Raw genomic sequence first — 18385 nt, 5'->3', positions numbered from 1 at the left:
GAACCTGTGCATATTGATTTATTGTCCACAAAGATGTAAGTGAGGGAAAGGGGGGGGGAGACAGGAGGGGACCCTACTCTCCCACTGAACTCTGGGGCCCACTGAGGCACCATTATTGGGGATTTCAGGGTGCCTGGGCACACGAACTCTTTCCCCCACTCTGTGGTCTCTGAAAGAGCCCCACATGCCCGCTCTAGACATGTCCATGCACACTAGTCCTCACACACATACACACACGCACGGAGGCAATAAATATGTTCCGTACCAAAGTGCCCCCAGCCTGACACTTCAGGTGGGGTCCCTCCAATAGGGAGGTCTTGTAAGTGCTCAATTTCTTCAGGAATGGGGAAGAAGAGTTGGGAAGGGAGAGGGCCAGACACTGCTATCTCCATTTGCTGGTTTGAGGCAATCATGGGGTTTTCCCTGGAAAAGAGGGTAGGGAAACCAGCTGTTTGCCTATAAGCCCCAGGCTGCCCCTATCCAGCAACAGCCCAGATTAGGGGCTTCCCCCCACCTTGCCTCAAACAGCACCTCATGGTAAGTCTTTGGGCCCACAGAAGGAGAAGCAGAGTGCATTGCTCAAAGCTAATACTGATTTGGTTGGCAGCAGCAAGGGGACTGACTGGGGGTGTGTCTCACCATCCCTGGGTGACGCTCACAGTAACTGGTGTTTCCCTGGCCATGGGGAGTCAAGAGAGGCCAGCCCTGCAAGTAGGGTAACTGCCTTTGGCAGCCAGGGGAGAAGCCCTTGGTACTCGGGAAAGATGGCCACAACACCTGGTCCCTGAAATTCAGTCCCTGGCCTTCGCAAACAGTGCCCAAATTTTGAGCACTGGAAAGGAGGAATGATTCTCAGCAACGGGTTGGCTAGTCGCTAGGCAGCTACCCAGGAACCAGGAGCTAGGCCTGAGCTACAGGTCTGGTTCCCCTAGGTCGTTAGGGCACCTCCTTGGCAACCAGGAGCCCGGCCTTAATAATCGGGGTCCGGCCCCGCCCGGCTCAGAGGCATACGTTGATCTGCTTGGTGAGCTCTCTCTCCAGGTCCAGGATGAGGGCATCAAAGTCTTTGAGGTTCAGGTGCGGGTTGAAGGGAGCATCGAAGTCGTCTTCGAAGTCTGTGGCGCCCGTCGTTTCGCCAACCTCTTCATCTTCACTGTCGCTGCCCGTCACGTGGTCGTAGTCTGGCCCGGACAGGAAGTCCCGCCCACAGGGGAGGAAGTCCCGCCCGCAAACGCTCCAGTCACCGGCGTACCGGTTACTTGGCGGGCTCTCGGGGCCGCCTCGGCCTCGGGGCCGAGCCACTACTTCAGGGCTGGCTAGCGGCAAGTGCAGCGGCGGCTGTCGTTTGGGCCGCAGATACGGGGCCAGCTCCCGAGCCTCTGGGGGCCTGCGGGGATCTGCAGAGAGAGAGAGGGAGGGCTTGGATGATGTCACGCCCAGCGGCGGCAACCAGACCTCTGATTGGCTGTTTAGGTAACCAGGCCTCTGATTGGCCTGTCGAAAGGCAAGGCCTTCGACCGGATCAGGATTTCACTGGTTGAGCTAGAATTGGTTGCTGCGGCAACCAGGTACCGGATTATTGGGACGAGGGGTCGTGGCTTTCCTGAAAGCCGAAAGTCTGATTGGCCGGTCGAGAAAGCACCGTCGTGGCGGCCTGGCCCGGATTGGTGGCGCGGGGTAGGGGTGGGCTCACCTGGCCAGGCTTGCAGCAAGTAGTGCAGCACTTCGATGTGGCGCTTGAAGTCCACTGCATTGGAGAGACCAGTGCCAGAGCTGCGGATGCGGGGCCTGGCGGGGGCCTGGCGCGCCGGCAACAGCACGGGACCGAAGCACACGGCCAAGTTCTGCGGGTTCATGCGGTTGTGAGCATGGAAGGAGGAGACAAGGCGCAGGTGGTCCAGGAGAAGAGTCAGCGTAGCCTGAGAGGAGAGGGTTGGGTGGGCATAAGGGAGGCAAAGTCGGTTCCCTATAGCACCTGAGGGAGACTAAGGAGGTTCAGAATTGGGAAACTGAGGTTCAAAGTCTCATAGCTGAGAGATGACCCAGATAAGACTTAACCATTAGGTATTCGTATTATGATCCCATTTTGCTGAAGGAGAGACCGAGGCCAAAGGTAATTTAGCTTTGACATGGCAGAACTTGGGCTTGAATACACTCCTCTGTGTGTTAGGCAGGGCTGGTATTAATCCCATTTTACAGATGAGGATATTGAGGCACAGAGAAGGTTGGGACTTGTCCAGGATCCCACAGCCAGGAACCTCGCTCATGGTAGGTTGACAGACTTGTGTTCAGAGTCTGTACTTTTGATACACCCTGCCTGTGAAACCTTAGGTAACTCACTCAACTGCTCTGGACCTGGGCTTTCATGTCCATAAAGTGGGGATACTAACAGCGCCTATTTTCTAGGGTTGTGATGCTGCCACATATTCATGGCCATCACTGGCCCAGGCATGGGTGAAGTACTCTGCTGATGTCAGCCCACTCCCTGTCCCGCCTGCTCCCACCAGGCCCAACTCACCCTCTCCACATCTGGCAGGCAGTTGAGGAGCCCACGGGTGGCCTCAGTGCTGGAGGGATCCCTGCTTGGGGGCCCTCGGGCCATGGCCTCCAGCACCACCTGATAGAGGGGCTGGGTGATGAGCGGGGTAGGCAACTCCCGAAGATAATCCTTGAGGATGCCTGTGGACACAGGGCCCACTCTGGTCAGAGCACCCATGGTTTCTGAGGCTGGAGGTTCAGCTGGGGCTGGGAGGGGAGGAAAGGGGAGGAGGATAGGTAGGTGGAGGAAGGTGAAAACAAGACTAGACAGAAGGGGTGACGTCCCAGAGGGACCACAGGGATTGCTTTGAGGTGAAGGTTGAATGGGGAGCAGGCAGGAGAGAGAAGGGGCATGCTGACCAGTGATGACATTGATATCGGGGTACAGGTCCTCAGAGAGGCAGACAGCTGCACTGTCCCGCTCAAAGGCATCTCGAAGCTCTTTCTTCACAGCTGCTGAGCCGCACAGACGGTACAGCCCCACTACCTGGGGGTAGGAGCAGAGAGGGCATGTCTTGTCAGGGCCACAGACTGATCAGGGCCCTATAGGGTGGGGGCCAGAGGTCTGGGCCAGGGTGGCAATGGGCTGAGAGCTGTAGCTTCACTGGCTGCCTTCCTGCTTCCTGACACTTGTCGTGGGGAACTTACCTGGCTGCCTGGACAACCTGGCCCTGTAAACCCTCCGGATCACTTGTCCTGGCACTCAATTCCTTTGAATCAGGAAACTCTGACTCCTTTTCTACTTACTTGTCACCTCCTTTGGAAAGCCTTCTCTGACTACCCTAACCAGCAGGTCAGGTCCTGCTTTAAGCTCTCCCAGCTTCTTCACTCTTATCTCAGCCAGTTTTACCTTTGTGATTTATCGGAGTCATGTCTTTTTCCCCATCAGACTCTGAGCTCCGGAAGGTCTGGGATCCTCTGTTACTAAATGATCAGATGACCTACAGGTTTTGGGCTAGGTGCTAGGGTCTGAGGGGGTGCCTCCTGCCCTTGTCTAGGCTAGCAGTGGAGCTAGGAGTTCCCCAGGTTGGGATAGGGGAAAGCCTGGCCTCTGTACCGTGGGTGTTCTGGTGAGTGGTTCTGATGTCTGGGGGCTATCTAGGGCGGGGTGAGGGGCTTACCCGCAGCCCTCGGCGCTCGATCTGCCCAACACACTTCTGGATGATGAGGGGCACCTGGCCCGGAGACTGCTCCCGCTCCACCAGCAGTGGTAGGGGCAGCCCGAAGACACGGGGCTCAGCAGTGCCTGGTGCTTCCTGTTGCTCTGACAGGGTCAGCTTGGCATACAGCAGCCCTTGGGGCTCCAGGCGCACGGCCAGCTGCTGGGCCTGGCACCCTGAAGGCAAGGGGGCCTCCTGAGCTGGATCCGCCCCCACAGGCTCCTGTGCCCTGGCCTGCTACTCCAAGCCACACCCCCACCCTGGGCTTAGTACCCTGGCCACTCTGGTGAAAGGAGGAAGCCCTGAGCTGAATCCTGTGCCCCACCCCTCCTCCCCTGTAGCCATGCATCCTACCTCGGAAAACCGTGGGCAGCAGCACGGTGCCCTGGGCACAGGGCCGGTGACGCCGAACACCCGGGTCCCAAGCCAGCACTAGGGCCCGCAGCAGCCGGGCAGCCTCGAGTTCCAGGTGGAAGGTGTGGTCCAGCTGTAGGAAGTCTGGTCCCCCACGCAGCGGCCCCGTTCGGGCCCGGGCCACCCCGTCCACCTGCAGCAGGCAGCAGAGGTCTCGAGGAGTGGCCCCGGGTGCCGGCCGCAGCCCCCCCAGCCCATACAGGTGCAGGCTGAGGCGGCCCCAGAGTGCAGCCGGGGGCGTCCGGGCCGATGGGCCCACCTCATAGGGGCGGAAGGCGGTAGGCGATGGGGGCCCCACTGGACGCTCAGGTGAGTCGCCATCACTGAGGTAACCGGCCCTGGGGCCCGGGGCGCCCTCAGCCACTGCCGCCCGCCCCGGGGTCCCCACGCTGCTGTCCAGGTGGTAACGGCTGATGACCGAGCCCGCGGGGGCGGCCCGCTCGCGCTCTCGGCCTGCCCTGGTGCCCCGCAGACTCAGGCGGCGCCGCAGCTCGGGCAGCTTCTTCATCTTCATTGAGAGGCGCCTGGCTGGGCCGGGGGACTTGGTGCGGGAAGCTTTGGTCGGGGGACTGGTAGGGGCTGTGCCTGTGGGGAGAGCAGGTCTCAGGGTCCAGAAATCTGGGCTTCGGATGGGGATGAGGCTTGTAGTCATCTTGGGGCACCTAAGAGTGAGGCTTATGCTCACCTGGGGAATCCAGGCCCTCTGGCTCCGCTGAGCCTGGCTGTGGCCCAGGGAGCTCAGGTGCTGGGAGCCTGGGGTCCTCCTCAGGGATGGGGTTGTACCAGATCTCACCGGCAGGCTCCCCACTGCCAGATGCCCCAGGTCCCAGAGCAGTTTCATCTGGTGGCTTGGCCCCTCCAAGCACCCATCGGCGGCTGCTGGGCTCCAGGCTCTGCAGGTAGGCACCCCGAGCAGGGCTCCGAGATGCCTCAGGGCTGGGGGGCCTCTCTGCTCCAGCCTGGGGTCCTTCCGGGGCTTGGGGCTCTGGCTCTGGGGGGCTGGGTTCCGGGCACTGGGCTGGACGGCCTGGCAGAGAGCAAGGGGAGTGAGAGCCAGCCTCCCACTTCCCCTAGAGCCCAGGGATCATCCTCCGCAGGGGCTGGGGCTGGGGCTGGGGCTGGGGGGCACTCAGCACTGACACTCCATACATTCATTTGGAATGAGTGGCTGCAGTCCAGCCAGCAATCTGTTATCAGTTTAGAGCCCCCTTCACCCCCTCCCCCGCCCTGTTGTTCCAAACAGGACTCTGCCTCAGCCCTCCAGCCTCAGAGGTCCAGTGGGGTTTCTCTGGGCCTGGGCCCTGCATTCCCCACGCCTCTCATTAACTCTGGTGTGGAGCCCTTCCCCTGTCCCTTCTCACTAGGTAGCTTTGTGCAAGTCACTTTCCATCTCTGAGCCTCAGTGTCCTGTGAAATGGGGGGATTTGAGGTCTTCCCCCAGGGAGGCTTCAGGGAGCTCCATGTGGGGAGCACTTCCTAGGCACTCAGATCTTGGTCAAGCACGTAGCCCACAGTGGACGATGGCTAGCTTGCTTGGCAGACAAGAGCAGGCATGACAGTGAGTGCCAAGTCTTCCCTTACCTGTGACACGTCACCCCCCCCCCCACCTCCCTGCATACCTTCCAAACTGTGCCCCCATCCTGGACTGTGCCCTGTTCTTCAGGCCAGATTCCCATGGTCAATGCCTTGGGGCCTACCCCCGCCCCGCACCCCCCATCCTCCTCTCCCTGACATCCTGGGCTGTTTCCTGTGTGTGTTTGTGCGTGGGCACCCCGGTCCCTTCTCTCGGCTCTGGGAACCTTGGGAATCTGGGAAGGGCTTGGGGGAGGTCAGATCCATGGAGTCCTCTGCCCTCCCTCCTTTAACTCCTTCCTTTCCTGGACTTCCTGTTCCACGCAGCTCTGATTTCTTTAAGGTCTGGTCTTTCCTGCCTGCCGAATCCCTCCACTGATCACCTCAGATTTCCACTCCCCACGACTCTCTCGCAGGGGTCTCACTTAGTAGTATAGTCCTATGAGCTGTTAAGTCACTTCACTGGCACTGTGTAAATTATCCAACTGCTCCATGCCTCAGTTTCCCCATCTGTATGACAGGAACAGTTTCCTGGGGCTGCCTCAGGTGGGTGCAGAGGCAGTCACTGGTTAATAGGTGAGAGGAGGTGGGGGCTGGCCACCATGATTGATGCACCGCGTCTCTCCCTCCCCTGCAGGACTACGCCCCCCATCTCCCATCCCAGGTCTCTAGGGCTCGGAGTGTCCCCTGCCTGGCCTGACTAAGCCCCAGTTTCTCGGCCTCCCGGCTCCTCCTCCCCTCTACTCTCCAGGCGCTCTGTCTCGGCCCTATTTCCTGTCAGGGGCGAGGCCCCCTCCCGGGCCTCCCAAGGAGCGCGCAGCGCTGGCATCCCTGGCCGGGCGCACATAACGGTCCGCGCCCCCTCTCCCCCTAGCCCGCTACTTCCAGGACCCCTGCCTGCCCCGGCCCCCAACCCCGGCCCGCAGGGGGGTCCACGGGTCTTTCCCTGTCCCCTCAGCGGTCTCTTCTTGGGGCCCCGGGATCCCCTCCCAGGCCGGGCGGGGTGCGGCGCCCCTTTTTCCCCACCTCCCGGCTCACCGCGCTCCTTCGCGTCTGACTTTTTCCTGGGAAGTTTCTCCCGGCCTCGAAGGCGGGAGAAGGTTTTCCTGAGCAGCGGCTCGGCCATGCTGGGGCCCGGGCCGGGCGGAGTGCGCGCCCCGGGCTCCAGCCGCGCCGCCCCCCGCCCTCCCCGCCCCGCCCCGCCCGGGCCTCCCCGCCCGCCCCCCGCCCCGCGCCAGCAGGAAGCGCATTCCGGGAATGCTTGGCCCAAACTTTTTTTTTTTTTTCTCCCTTCCCGCGGCCTGAGCGAGCGATGCTGGGAGATGTAGTCAGTTGTCTGGGCCTGGACGGGAAGGAATGGGGGCTCTGTGCTGCCTTCCTGGGCTCCAACTCTGAGTATCTTGGCTTAGTCCCCGGCCTTAGTCTCTCCTCTTACCCACCTTCCGCTGATGATCGCAAACAGCAAGTTCTCTTGGGTTTACCTACAAAATGCACCCTGCACGTGTCCCTTCTCTTTCTCCCACTTCTCCAGCCTGGTGCAAACCCTGGCATCACTCGTTTTGATGACACCCCCTCTTGCTTAGTTTCCTGGATGCCACTCTGGTGCTTCCTTCCTCCACCCAGTTCTCTACCCCTACCTCCCTAGTTCCAGATGCTGCTGCTGTTTAACAAACCATCCTAAAACTTAGTGGTGTAAAACAGCCATTTCACGATGCTCACTGACACTGTGGGTCAGACATTTGGGCAGAGCAGAGCTGACATTGATTGTCTCTACTCCTCAGCTGAAAAGACTTCGAGGGTTAGGGGTGACTCTACAAAGAAGGGGCCGGAATCATCTGGAAGCATCTTCACGTACAAGTCTTGCAACTGATTGTTGGGTGTGGGCTGGGAACTCCGTAGGGGCTGTGGACCAGGGCATCTACACAGGCCTCTCCGTGTGAATTGGGTTTCCTCCTAGCAGGTCAGTAGTCAGGGTAGCTGGGCTTCTTACACAGCCACCCAAGGCTTCAAAAATGAGCAAGGCAGAAGCTGCATTACCTTTCCTGACCCAGCTTTGAGTGTCACACTGTGTTACTTCTGGCACCAGATTCAAGGGGAGGGGACATAGACCCACCTCTCTCAGTTGGCCATGTGTCAAGATGACCTTGTGCAAGAGAATGTGGGAGGGAAGATATTGTTGGCTATCTGGGAAAAGTTAACCCACCTCACTTCTATACTCCATTCTCCATACGGTGCCCAAAGTAGACTTAAAGCCCTGAAATCAGATCATGGCACAGCCCTGCTGAACAGTCTTCCCATGACTGCTCACCCCACCTAAAATAAAATCCAGATTCCCACAAATGAAACCCAGTCCCAACAAGACTTCTAGCCTCATCTCCTTTGTTGTCCCCATCACTCATGGTGGCCTCCTCTCTGGTTCTCCTTCACATCAAATTCTTCCTTCCCCAGGCCCTTTGCACATGCAGTTTCTTCTTCCTGTGGAGCCCTAGTTCTTCTGAAGCTGCCTCTTTCTCATCATTTAGGTCCAATGGCACTTCCTTGGGAGGCTTTCCCTGACCACCTACCACTATTCAGTCATTGTTACATCACTGCTTCATTGCTTCTAACACTTGCCACAAACTTGAACTTTATAGTTCCAGTGCTTTATTCTATATTATCTGTCTCCTTGTCCAGAGTGGGGCTGCACCAGGTAATGCTTGTCTCTTATTCACTGCTGAATGTTCAGGTGGGAGATCAGTGCCAGGTGATGGAGGCCTGGACCAAGGAGGTTGTGTGTGTTTGGTTATAATATGTCTTGGTGCAGATCTCTGTGTTTATCCTACTTGGAGTTCATTGAGCTTCTTGGATGTGTAGATTCATGTCTTTCACCAACGTTTAGAAATTTGGGGGCCATTATTTCTTCAACTATTCTTTCTGACCCTTTCTCTTCTCTTCTTCTGGGATTACCAATTTGCATATGTTGATATGCTTGATGGTGTTCCACAGGTCTCTTAGGCTCTGTTAACATCTGTTTCTTGGTTGTGTGTGCTTGGAAGGAGTCAGGTTGAGAGAGAGGTGGGTTGCACACCATCAGATTCCTGTCCAGATGCCTTTGAGGCAACTTCTGACAGTAAGGAGAGAGATCATGAGTCAAGACAACACCTCTTCACAAGCCCAGGTGTGGGGCTGCAGGACTAGGGTACCCTGAGAAGAACCGGAGGCCAATTTGAGGGTGAGAGCAGCCCTTAGCCTCACCCATATCACATCAAGTGATTAAAGAACACTCACAGGTCACATCAATATTTGTTATGATGATGATGATTTTTGGTGGCTGTGGGGGACTTCCCATTATACAGATCCACAGAGATAGAAGTGACTACCCTAATCCCTGGCAAATGTACATTTTCAAGTAGGAGCTCCCTTTCTGGGACCTCAAGCTCAAGCCTTACTGAGTTCTTCCTCATACCTTGCTAGAAGTGGCTTTCTAGCCACTCCCACCAGAGGATCTGGTGGAATTTTTTGCTCCCCACACCCCAAGCCCCACATGGGGCAGGACTTGAGCTGTTCCAAGCTGCAGCATGACCTTGGGGAAGTCACTCACCTGGGAGGCCATCCAGCATCCTGGTGGAGGGAGGGGTCAGGGTTTGGGGTTTCCACAACAAGCTGGATTGGAATTCTCCACCCTACCCAATCCACACATGGCCTTAGGACAGTCACTTTCCCTCTATGAGCCTCAGGGTCTGAATCTCCAAAACTGCTTTGAATAACCAGTAAAATCCCATATGAAGAGAAAGGAATGTTTTTGTACCCTAATACTGGCCAGGGTCATTCTGCTCCTTCAGATCTAGATAAGATTGGCTCCAATCTCTTCCAACATCTTTGCTGAGATTTTGGAGAATCTCTAGATGATTATTTTCTCATGATCTCCTGTTCCTGCTGAATTAAATAGTTTCACTGTGAGCTCAATGCTCCTTGTCTAAAGGATGAGGCACTGGCTTCTCTCCTGGATTTCAGCAGAAACCCACTCACCAAGTGGGTGAAATAGACATTCATTGAATGATTACACAAATAGATATAAAATCACTGTTATGCAAAATCACTATGGAGAAATCACCTTACACCTGTCTGAATGGCTATCATTAAAAGGAACACAACTAACAATTGTTGGCAAGGATGTGAAGAAAGGGAACCCTCGTACACTGTTCATATGAATGTAAGTTGGTGCAGCCATTGTGGAAAATAGTATGGAGGTTCCTCAAAAAACTAAAAGTAAAACTACCATATGACCCAGCAATTCCACTCCTGGGTATATATCTGAAAAAAAACCCCACGAATTCAGAAAGATACATGCATCCCAGCATTCATTGCAGCGTTATTTACAATAGCCAATATATGGAAGCAACCTATATGTCTATCCAGCAGATGATTGGTTGAAGAATGGAATACTACTCAGCCATAAAAAGGAGCAAAATACTGACATTTGCAGCAACATGGATGCACTTGGGGGGCATTATGCTAAGTAAAATAAGTCAGACAGAGAAAGACTTGAAGCATTATGCTGTACACTATAAACTGACACAATATTGTAAACTGATTATGCTTCAGTGAAATATATATATACAAAAAATAAGTCAGAGAAAGACAAATACTGTATTTTGTCATTTATATGTGGAATCTAAAAAAATACAACAAAGTAGTGAATATAACAAAAAAGAAGCAGACTCACAGATGTAGAGAGCAAACCAGTGGTTACCACTGGGGGTGGAGGGACAACATAGGGATGGGGGAATAGGAGATACAACCTACTGGGTATAAGATAGTGTCAAGTGTGTACTGTACAATACAGGGAAAATAGCCAATGTTTTGCAATAACTGTAAATGGAAAGTAGCCATTTAAAATTGTACGAAAAAAATATAGAGGGGAAAATAAAGTTCCACATTTAAGTGATTAAAAAAAATCACTGATATAATGAGAATGGGGGGATAATGAGCACCTGATATAGCTGGAATGAGAAGCTGGTGAGGAGAGGCTTCCTTGAGGAAGTGGGGTTTGTGCTGAAATCTCAAAGCCAGGGAGGCATTAACTCTGAAAGAGAATGGAGAGACAGGGGCAGCATATACAAAGGTCCTGTGGCACCACCTCTGCCTATCCTTTTTCTGATGCTGGGATTCAGCTTGCCTCATGTCTCACTTTTTAATCCCTTTTGGTCTCCCTGCCACTTGTCACTCCCATCCATCTATAGAGGGTTTGCAAACTAGGGCCCAAGGGCCAAATCTGGCTCTTGAGCTACAAACGGTTTTTTAAAATTAATTAATTAATTAATTATTAAAGTATGGTTGATTTACAACATAGTGTTAGTGTCTGGTGTACAGAAAAGTGATTCAGTTATACACATACATACACATTCTGTTTCATTATGGTTTATTACAGGATACTGAGTATAGTTCCCTGTGCTATATACAGTAGGACCCTGTTATTTACCTATTTTATGTATAGTAGTTCATATCTGCTAATCTAGAACTCCTTATTTATCCCTCCTCATCCCCTTTCCCCTTTGGTAACCTTAAATTTGTTTTCTATGTCATGAGTCTGTTTCTGTTTCATAAATAAGTTCATTTATGTCATATTTTAGATTCCACGTAAATGATATCATATGATATTTATCTTTCTCTTTCTGACTTCACTTAGCATGATAATTACGAAGCTTTTAAAATGTTTAAAATGGTTGAAAACAAGAGACTACATTTCATGAACCAAATTTCATGCTGCTTTTGATATTTTGTTTGGTAATTAAGACTTTCATACCTAGCGTTTATGTGAAAAGCCTTAGTGATAACCATAGGATTAATGTATCCAGTGATATGTAGTTTTAGAAAGTCCGCACTAGATGGCAGATTTTAGATAAGATTTTCTGGGTTGCCAATTAATTCGAGTTTTTCTGCAATCATGGAGCCTAGACACTTGATAACAAAGTGGAGGCTTCCTCCTGATTTCCTCTGTGTGAGACGTAGTCGAGATATTTTGGTAGTTGCTATAGTTGAGAACACCTGTTGTCAGGTAGCCGTATTCGAAAAGGCAAGTATGTAGGAGGGTTTCTGGGGTTGGGACAGTGTAGGGGGAAGAAAAGGAGTGAACAAACACTAGTCACTAAAACCCAAACGGCTAGATCCATTTCTACAATATTTTTAAATTTTCTTTAAAACAAACCCAAAAAACCTACATGCTATATTTTATCATTACAGTTTAGGGGAGAGGAACACTCAGAAGGTAGATATTAGTTAAGAATCTTTCTGAATCATTTTGATGACTTCATTTTTCAGTGCAAAAGTAAAAAAAAAAAAAAGGTACTATATTTTGTGACATGTAAAAAGATGTGAAATTCAAGTTTCAATGTCCATAAGTAAAGTTTCATGGGCGCTCAGCCACGCCCCTTCCTTGGTGTATGGTCTACAGTGGTTTCCACGCTATAATAGCAAAACTGGGTCATCACTGCAACAGCCACTGCATGCCCCATAAAGCTGATAATTACTCTCTGGCCCTTTACAGAAAAATTTTGCTCATCCCTAATCCATGGTATGACTGAGTAGCAGGTTTGTTCTGAAGCACCTGCCCTCCCATACCCCTGCTTAACCCTTATCGTGGTCCTCTCTGCCCTATGTCCAATCCCCTTCTGACCACACCCCCTGCACACTCTCTCTCTGCTCACTGTGTGCTAAGGACACATGGGTCTCCTTGGTTTCTCTGAACAACCCAGGCTCTGTCCCGCCACGAGAATGTTGCACATGATGTTCCCTCCCAGGGGACGATTATGCACACCTGAAGTGGGTGGAACTGGACCAGTTCACAGCCAGGGTCTGTATCTCTGAAAGCTTTCAGTCCATTTTGTGAAATGAAACTATCGCCACCTGATGGCCACTTCCTCCAACTGCAGCTGCAATTCTTTCAAAGCTTGTGGCGTGGACCATCCTCTCTAGAACCAGGGAAACATGGAAAGTGCCCATGGAAAAATGCCTCAGATCTGGTTCTCGCGTAGCTCTGAAATGATGACTATTCAGGTCCCAAATCTCTCCAGGTGTCCTCCCACCTCACATCTATCCCAGTGATCTTCAAATTTTAAGGCTCATATAACCACCCTCCCTCCCCCTGCTCGGGCTTGTTAAAATTACGATTTAGTGGTCTGGGATGGCATCTGAGTCTTCATTTCTAACGAACTACCCATAACTCTTTTGATTCATAGACCACTTTGAGTATCAGGCTATACGTTTTCTGTGGAAAAGAGGTCAGCAAATCTCTCTGTAAAAAAAAGGCCAGAAAGTAAGTAAATATTTTAGACTTTGATTGCCTAGGGCCTCTGTCGAGACTACCCAAATCTGCCTTGTAGCTTGAAAGTAGGCAAAGATGATTTGGGCAGTGTTGCCACAAAAGTTTATTTGTGGGCACCAAAATTAGAATTTTATATAAATTTAATCTGTCGCCAAATAGTCTTCCTTTAAAAAAAATTTCCCTGACCATTTAAAAATGTAAAAGCCATTCTTAGCTTGTGGGCCATACAAAAACAGACTGGGCCATGGTCTGCAAACCCCTGCTCTAGGCACCAAATTCTAGATGACACTGTGTGTTGTTAAGACATGGGGCCCTGGAATGGGTCCTCTATTTAAATCTTTGCTGCCACTTATCAGCAGCTTCACTTTTCAAGCCTCAGTTTCCTCATGTGTAAAATAAGGGGTTATATTACCTAACTTGTAGGGTTATTGTTTAAAATCTAATGAGATAATGTATATAAAGGACTTAGCTGTTGGTATCATTACTGTCATCACACTGTCATGACCTGGAAAGTGAATCCATGCAGTTCGAATCTTTCATCTTTTTCCTCCAGTTGTAGCACAGACTCCCTTAACCAGAGCACAGGGTAGGTCACGGGCTTGAGAGGATGTGTCTAGGGATGGTCTTTGCGTGATACAAGCCCTCCCTGAACTAACTGTGTTCCTTTGCTATGGATGCCATAGCAAAGTACCACAAACTGCGTGGCTTAAACAACAGAAATTTATTCCCTCATGGTTCTGGAGGCCAGAAGTTCAACATCAAAGTTGTCAGCAGGGCTGGTTCCTTCTGAAGGCTGTAAGGGAGAATCTGTTTGGTGCCTCTTGCCTGGTTTCTGGTGGTTTGCTGACACTCTCTGGCTTATTGAAGCATCACCTGGACCTCTGCCTTCATCTTCACCTGGCGTTCTCCCTGAGTGTGCATCTGTGTCCAAATTCTCCCTTTTTACAAGGACACCAGTCATACTGGAATAAGACCCACCCTAATGACCTCATTTTAACTTGACCTCTGACCTTCCAGCTAAGGTCACGTTCTGCAGTACTGGGGATTAGATTTTGACGTATCTTTTTTGGAAAACACAGTTCAACCCCTAACTCTAACTCTCCATGCGTTCCAGCCCACCCCAGCCTCTTACTGCTGGTAGTGCCTGTAGAGTCATATTGGGTTTGGAGTCAGGTGATGGACATCACAGGAAACCCATGGACTCTGAAGCTAGTCCAGGGCTGGTGTCCTCCCACGCTGGTCTGTGTACTCCCTGCTTCAGTGCCACCTGGAAAGCTTGTTGAGAAGGCAGATTCCAGGGTCCAGGGCCAGCCTATTGAGTCACAATCCCCATGACCCAAATGCCAGCACCTCTTATGTCCCAAGTCGGGGATATGCGAGGTCTGTTGTTGACAATGATTCCCATGCAAAGTCAGGACCACAGGGCCCCCTATGAGACTGAGGCTGGTTGCTGCTGAATCGAGTAGCAAGTGAGCTAATCTCAAAAGATGCTCTAAAGTCCTTCTACAAGTCACTTAGGAAACCGGGTGATGTCATGGGTTAATCCACGTTGTCTTTATCACTATTAAAATGAGTGTAGTCAATCTTTCGTTCTGCTGGGATTATCCATGTCACAGTCCTATAAGCCCGATACCCCAGAGGGAGCCAGTTTAAGGCTGCTTCAAAGTCTTCTCTGCTTCTCTGCTCTTCAAGGGAAAATGCCCATCTTTCCCTTCCCGTGGCACTTCATTCATCTCTTGTGATACATTTACCATGTTGTTCTGTGACGATTTAGTGACATGTCTCTATCCCCCACTAGACTCCAAATGCCTTGAGGGCAGATATGGGATGCATCCTGGAATGGTGGTCCTGGAATACAGAGGCACCCAACAACTGGTCTACCCTAGGACTGAGAGGGGGCTGCTTTGCCGACCAGCTTCCTCAGGGCCACCTTCATGTCCTTGTTCCTTAAACTGTAGATAAAGGAGTTCAGCATGGGGATGACCACCCCACACATCAGGACAGCTGCCTTGTCCTTCTGGGAGGAGGCAGAAGATGCGGGCTGCAGGTACACCGCAAAGATGGTACCATAGAATAGTGACACCATGGTGAGGTGTGAGCTGCACGTGGAGAAGGCTTTCCACTTGCCCTGAGCAGAAGGGATCTTGAAGACTGCCCAGAAGATGCAGGTATAAGAAAGGAGGATGCAGGCGAGGGGGCTGATGCCCATGACGATGCCAAAAGCAAAGATCACCAACTCGTTGGTGTGCGTGTCTGAGCAGGAGAGCTTCAGCAGGGGCATGAGGTCACAGAAGAAGTGAGGGATTTCAGAGCCAGCACAGAAGGTCAGTTGAGCCATGAGGCAGGTGTGCACGAGTGACTGGAGGTTGGTGATCAGCCATGGCCCCCCCCACCAACAGCCCACACACACAGGGGCTCATGATGGCCAAGTAGCGCAGAGGGTGGACAATGGCCACGAGCCGATCTATGGCCATGACAGCCAGAAGGAAGCTGTCCATGGTCCCGAACAGGTGGAAGGCATACATCTTGGCAAGGCAGCCCGCAAAGGGGACGGCTTGGCTCCGAGTCCAGAGATTCACCAGCATCTTGGGGACGGTGGTGGAAGAGAACAAGATGTCGATGAGGGACAGGTTGGAGAGGAAGAAGTACATGGGTGTGTGGAGGTGAGAGTCCGTGATGATGGCCAAGACGATAAGCAGGTTTCCAAAGATGGTGATCAAGTACATGGAGAGGAATAGCCCAAAGAGGAAGATCCGATGCTCTGGCTTTTCTGAGAGTCCCAGGAGGAAGAATTCAGAGACTGCTGTGTGGTTTTCTGGTTCCACGGACAGCCTGTGTCTACTATGAAAGAAAAAAGGGGAGAAGGGAGCGACATAAAGCTGGGAGTCGGAGCCGGAGCTCCAGTCCCAGCTCCCCACAGGCCTGTAGGTTCTGTGGGAATCCATAGAATCCTTACAGCAAATCTTAGTGTTAGGCTCCATTTAGTGGCTTTCTGCTTCCCCAAACTGAGACAGTGTCAAAGGTCTAACTTAATTGCTTAGAGACACCTTGGGTATTGTCCATAAATACCCTTATTTCTCTTCAATGGAGCAAAACTTTACAGAAAACAAAATTGAGAGAAATCAAACCGAAACTGAAACCTTACACAGTTTTAAAAAGGGAAACTGATCATCCTTTTTTCTTCTTTCTCTTCCTTTCCCCTTATCTTTGTCTCTTTTCTTTCCTCCCTCTCTTTCATCCTTCCATCTACAAGGTGTAATTTTAGCATCAGTTTGGGGTTAATGGCTAAGGATATAAGGACAAATGACACTCTTCCACTGCTTCCGAGGAACTTCAGGTTCGTTAGGGACACTTTATGATCTGCTACCACATGATCACCACGGTAGACCCACCTCTCCTTTGTTGTGATGAGGATGAGTGTTGAAAATTCCTGCAAAAAGATGGGAACATAAATGTGCACAAACATCCCTTTCACATTTTAACTTAAGTCAAGTATGTGAATTTGTTCACTGGGCCCTTGAATGCGTGCCAAGTTCTTTTCTCTGCGCGTGAATGCATTGGTGGTGGCTCTGTAGCAACCGCCTGGCCTCAGCCATACGCATAGGCTGAAATCTTTGCTCCAGTGTGTTTCATTAATGTGGAACAAAAAATTAGGGATCCTTGCAAAACAATCTAGGTGCAAAATAAGCATGCATACTACCACTGAGCTATATACTCTATCCCCTTGACAGCACTTTTTTTTTTTTTAAAGTGATTCCTTTTTATTATTAAGTCTTTACAAACTATTCAGCTTGAATTTCATAAAACCACATTTCCCTGTCTCTTCCTTTCACATTCCCTTCCTACTCCTTCCCTCCCTCCCTCCCTCCCTCCTTCTCCTTCCATCCCTTCCTCCCTTCCTTCCTCCCCTTCTTCCTTCCTCCTTCCCTCTCTCCCTTCTTCCCTCACTTCCTTCCTTCCTTCCTTCTCTTGTAGCTTGTTAATTTACGTATTATTTAGATGATACAATTGCAGTAGCAACTACAATCAGCATAATCAGGTTTGGGATTACGTAAAATGACTCAACTTAATTAAGCAGAAATGTTTCATCAAGCTAGTGAGTAGCCTTTTAGCCTAGGGCATTCAGTGTACTGGGACAGCAGTCAGTACATTTTCAGGGGAAACAGAGTCTATAGATGAACCTAGAGAGTTGGTTAAGGTTTTGAAGAGTAAAAATTCTTTTTTTTTCATAGTAAAAAAAAGAAATTATGGAGCTTTAGAGCTAACAGTGTTTTGAAAGCCTATTTGCCCTCAGCAGTCGCTTTGCAGGACAAGAAATTTTATATTTTCTTATGTTCTAGGCAAACTGTCACTGCCAATTGAAACAGTTTTGCACCCTCTGTAAAATATACATTGTTATATCACGCCAAACAGCTGTTAAAAAGTTTATTCAAAACGCAAACTTCCAGACAAAGCCAGGACTATTCAAAGTTACGCTGTTTTCATAGAAACGACAAAGGTGTGATCACATGCCTCCTTGATGGAAAGCAGGGTGTGCCAGATACTTATTCCTGGAGTTAATATGATGACAAGAAAAGCGAGTTTATAAAGTAACACGCTGACATGAACCAATATAAAAACACTGACTAAAGGAGTGTATACGAGAGAGTAAGGTTTAAAGGAGTGCAAGCACGTAGGCAGGTCCTGATACTCTTCTCAGTCATCCATTTAAAATCGCTAATGGGTATGACCCTAGCTTTATTTCCGCACCTATTTAGAAAGTCCCCATTATTTATTGGGACTAAACAGCTTCGTATCAAAGCCCAGAGAAAATGGGTCTTTATTGCATTCGTGCAAGACTGCCAAAGCCTGGTTGCGTTTGCCTTTCCAAGTCCCCATTTCCCAGTGGATATATTTACCCTTTCTTTCACTTATGAGCCTTCTCAGGAGCCACAGTTTCTTTGCATGTAGGTCTCACAACAACTCAGAGAGGGAGACGGTGTTGGCCACAGCTGTCGATGAGAAGACTGGGGCTGAGAGAGATGCTAGGGGCGCTCAGCCTGCAAGTGCTCGGTCCCTCATCTGAACTGAGATTTATTTTCACTCTCACTCTGTTGCCTCTGAGTACGGCCACTCACACCCCTTTATGAGCTGTGGCATTGCAAAGCTAACTGTGTGCTGTCAACACGTGCTAGGTAAAACTCTTCAACTCCAAGTGTTTTAGAATCTTATTTCCCTGCCGTCCAAGGAACATTGTCCTCTGGAAAGATTTAAGGTTTGCTGAAATAAATAGAACATCGTACATAGGTAGGTCTGTATAAGAAAGGTGGTAGGTGACCCCAAGGTGCTTCAAGAACAAGGAAGAGGTGCAAATACTTGATATGAGGAGGAGGACCATTAGAGGGGAGAGAGGCGATGA

The 18385-nt window shown here is 50.8% G+C and overlaps 2 protein-coding genes across 2 annotated transcripts; both read right to left on the bottom strand.

Moving 5' to 3' along the window:
* Positions 1 to 2: 2 nt before the first annotated feature.
* Positions 3 to 6837, bottom strand: SYDE1 (synapse defective Rho GTPase homolog 1). Its single transcript, XM_031437475.2, has 8 exons — positions 6723 to 6837; positions 4798 to 5139; positions 4053 to 4697; positions 3660 to 3874; positions 2899 to 3025; positions 2519 to 2679; positions 1694 to 1919; positions 3 to 1397 (listed from the first exon to the last, which is right to left on the bottom strand). Exons 1-8 carry the CDS (start codon positions 6808 to 6810, stop codon positions 1000 to 1002), a joined length of 2202 nt encoding a protein of 733 aa, XP_031293335.1. The 5' UTR covers positions 6811 to 6837; the 3' UTR covers positions 3 to 999.
* Positions 6838 to 14869: 8032 nt separating this feature from the next.
* Positions 14870 to 15728, bottom strand: LOC105105159 (olfactory receptor 1I1). The gene is given in 2 exon segments (XM_010998927.3): positions 14870 to 15367; positions 15369 to 15728. Coding segments are annotated over 2 exon segments (843 nt in total). The 5' UTR covers positions 15714 to 15728.
* Between the last annotated feature and the right edge of the window lie 2657 nt (positions 15729 to 18385).

Source organism: Camelus dromedarius, chromosome 27 (assembly GCF_036321535.1).
Source record: "Camelus dromedarius isolate mCamDro1 chromosome 27, mCamDro1.pat, whole genome shotgun sequence".
NCBI lineage: Eukaryota > Metazoa > Chordata > Mammalia > Artiodactyla > Camelidae > Camelus > Camelus dromedarius.
The sequence above is the reverse complement of the archived record's forward strand: the minus strand, read 5'-3'. Positions and strand labels throughout refer to the sequence as shown.

Excerpts from the sequence above, each read along its gene's own strand:
- SYDE1 (XM_031437475.2), bottom strand. The coding sequence starts at position 6,810 with ATGGCCGAGCCGCTGCTCAGGAAAACCTTCTCCCGCCTTCGAGGCCGG. Across the intron at positions 5,140-6,722 it reads GTCAGACGCGAAGGAGCGCG|GCCGTCCAGCCCAGTGCCCG; the intron begins GTGAGCCGGGAG and ends GCTCTCTGCCAG. Across the intron at positions 3,026-3,659 it reads TCGAGCGCCGAGGGCTGCGG|GTAGTGGGGCTGTACCGTCT; the intron begins GTAAGCCCCTCA and ends TCCTACCCCCAG.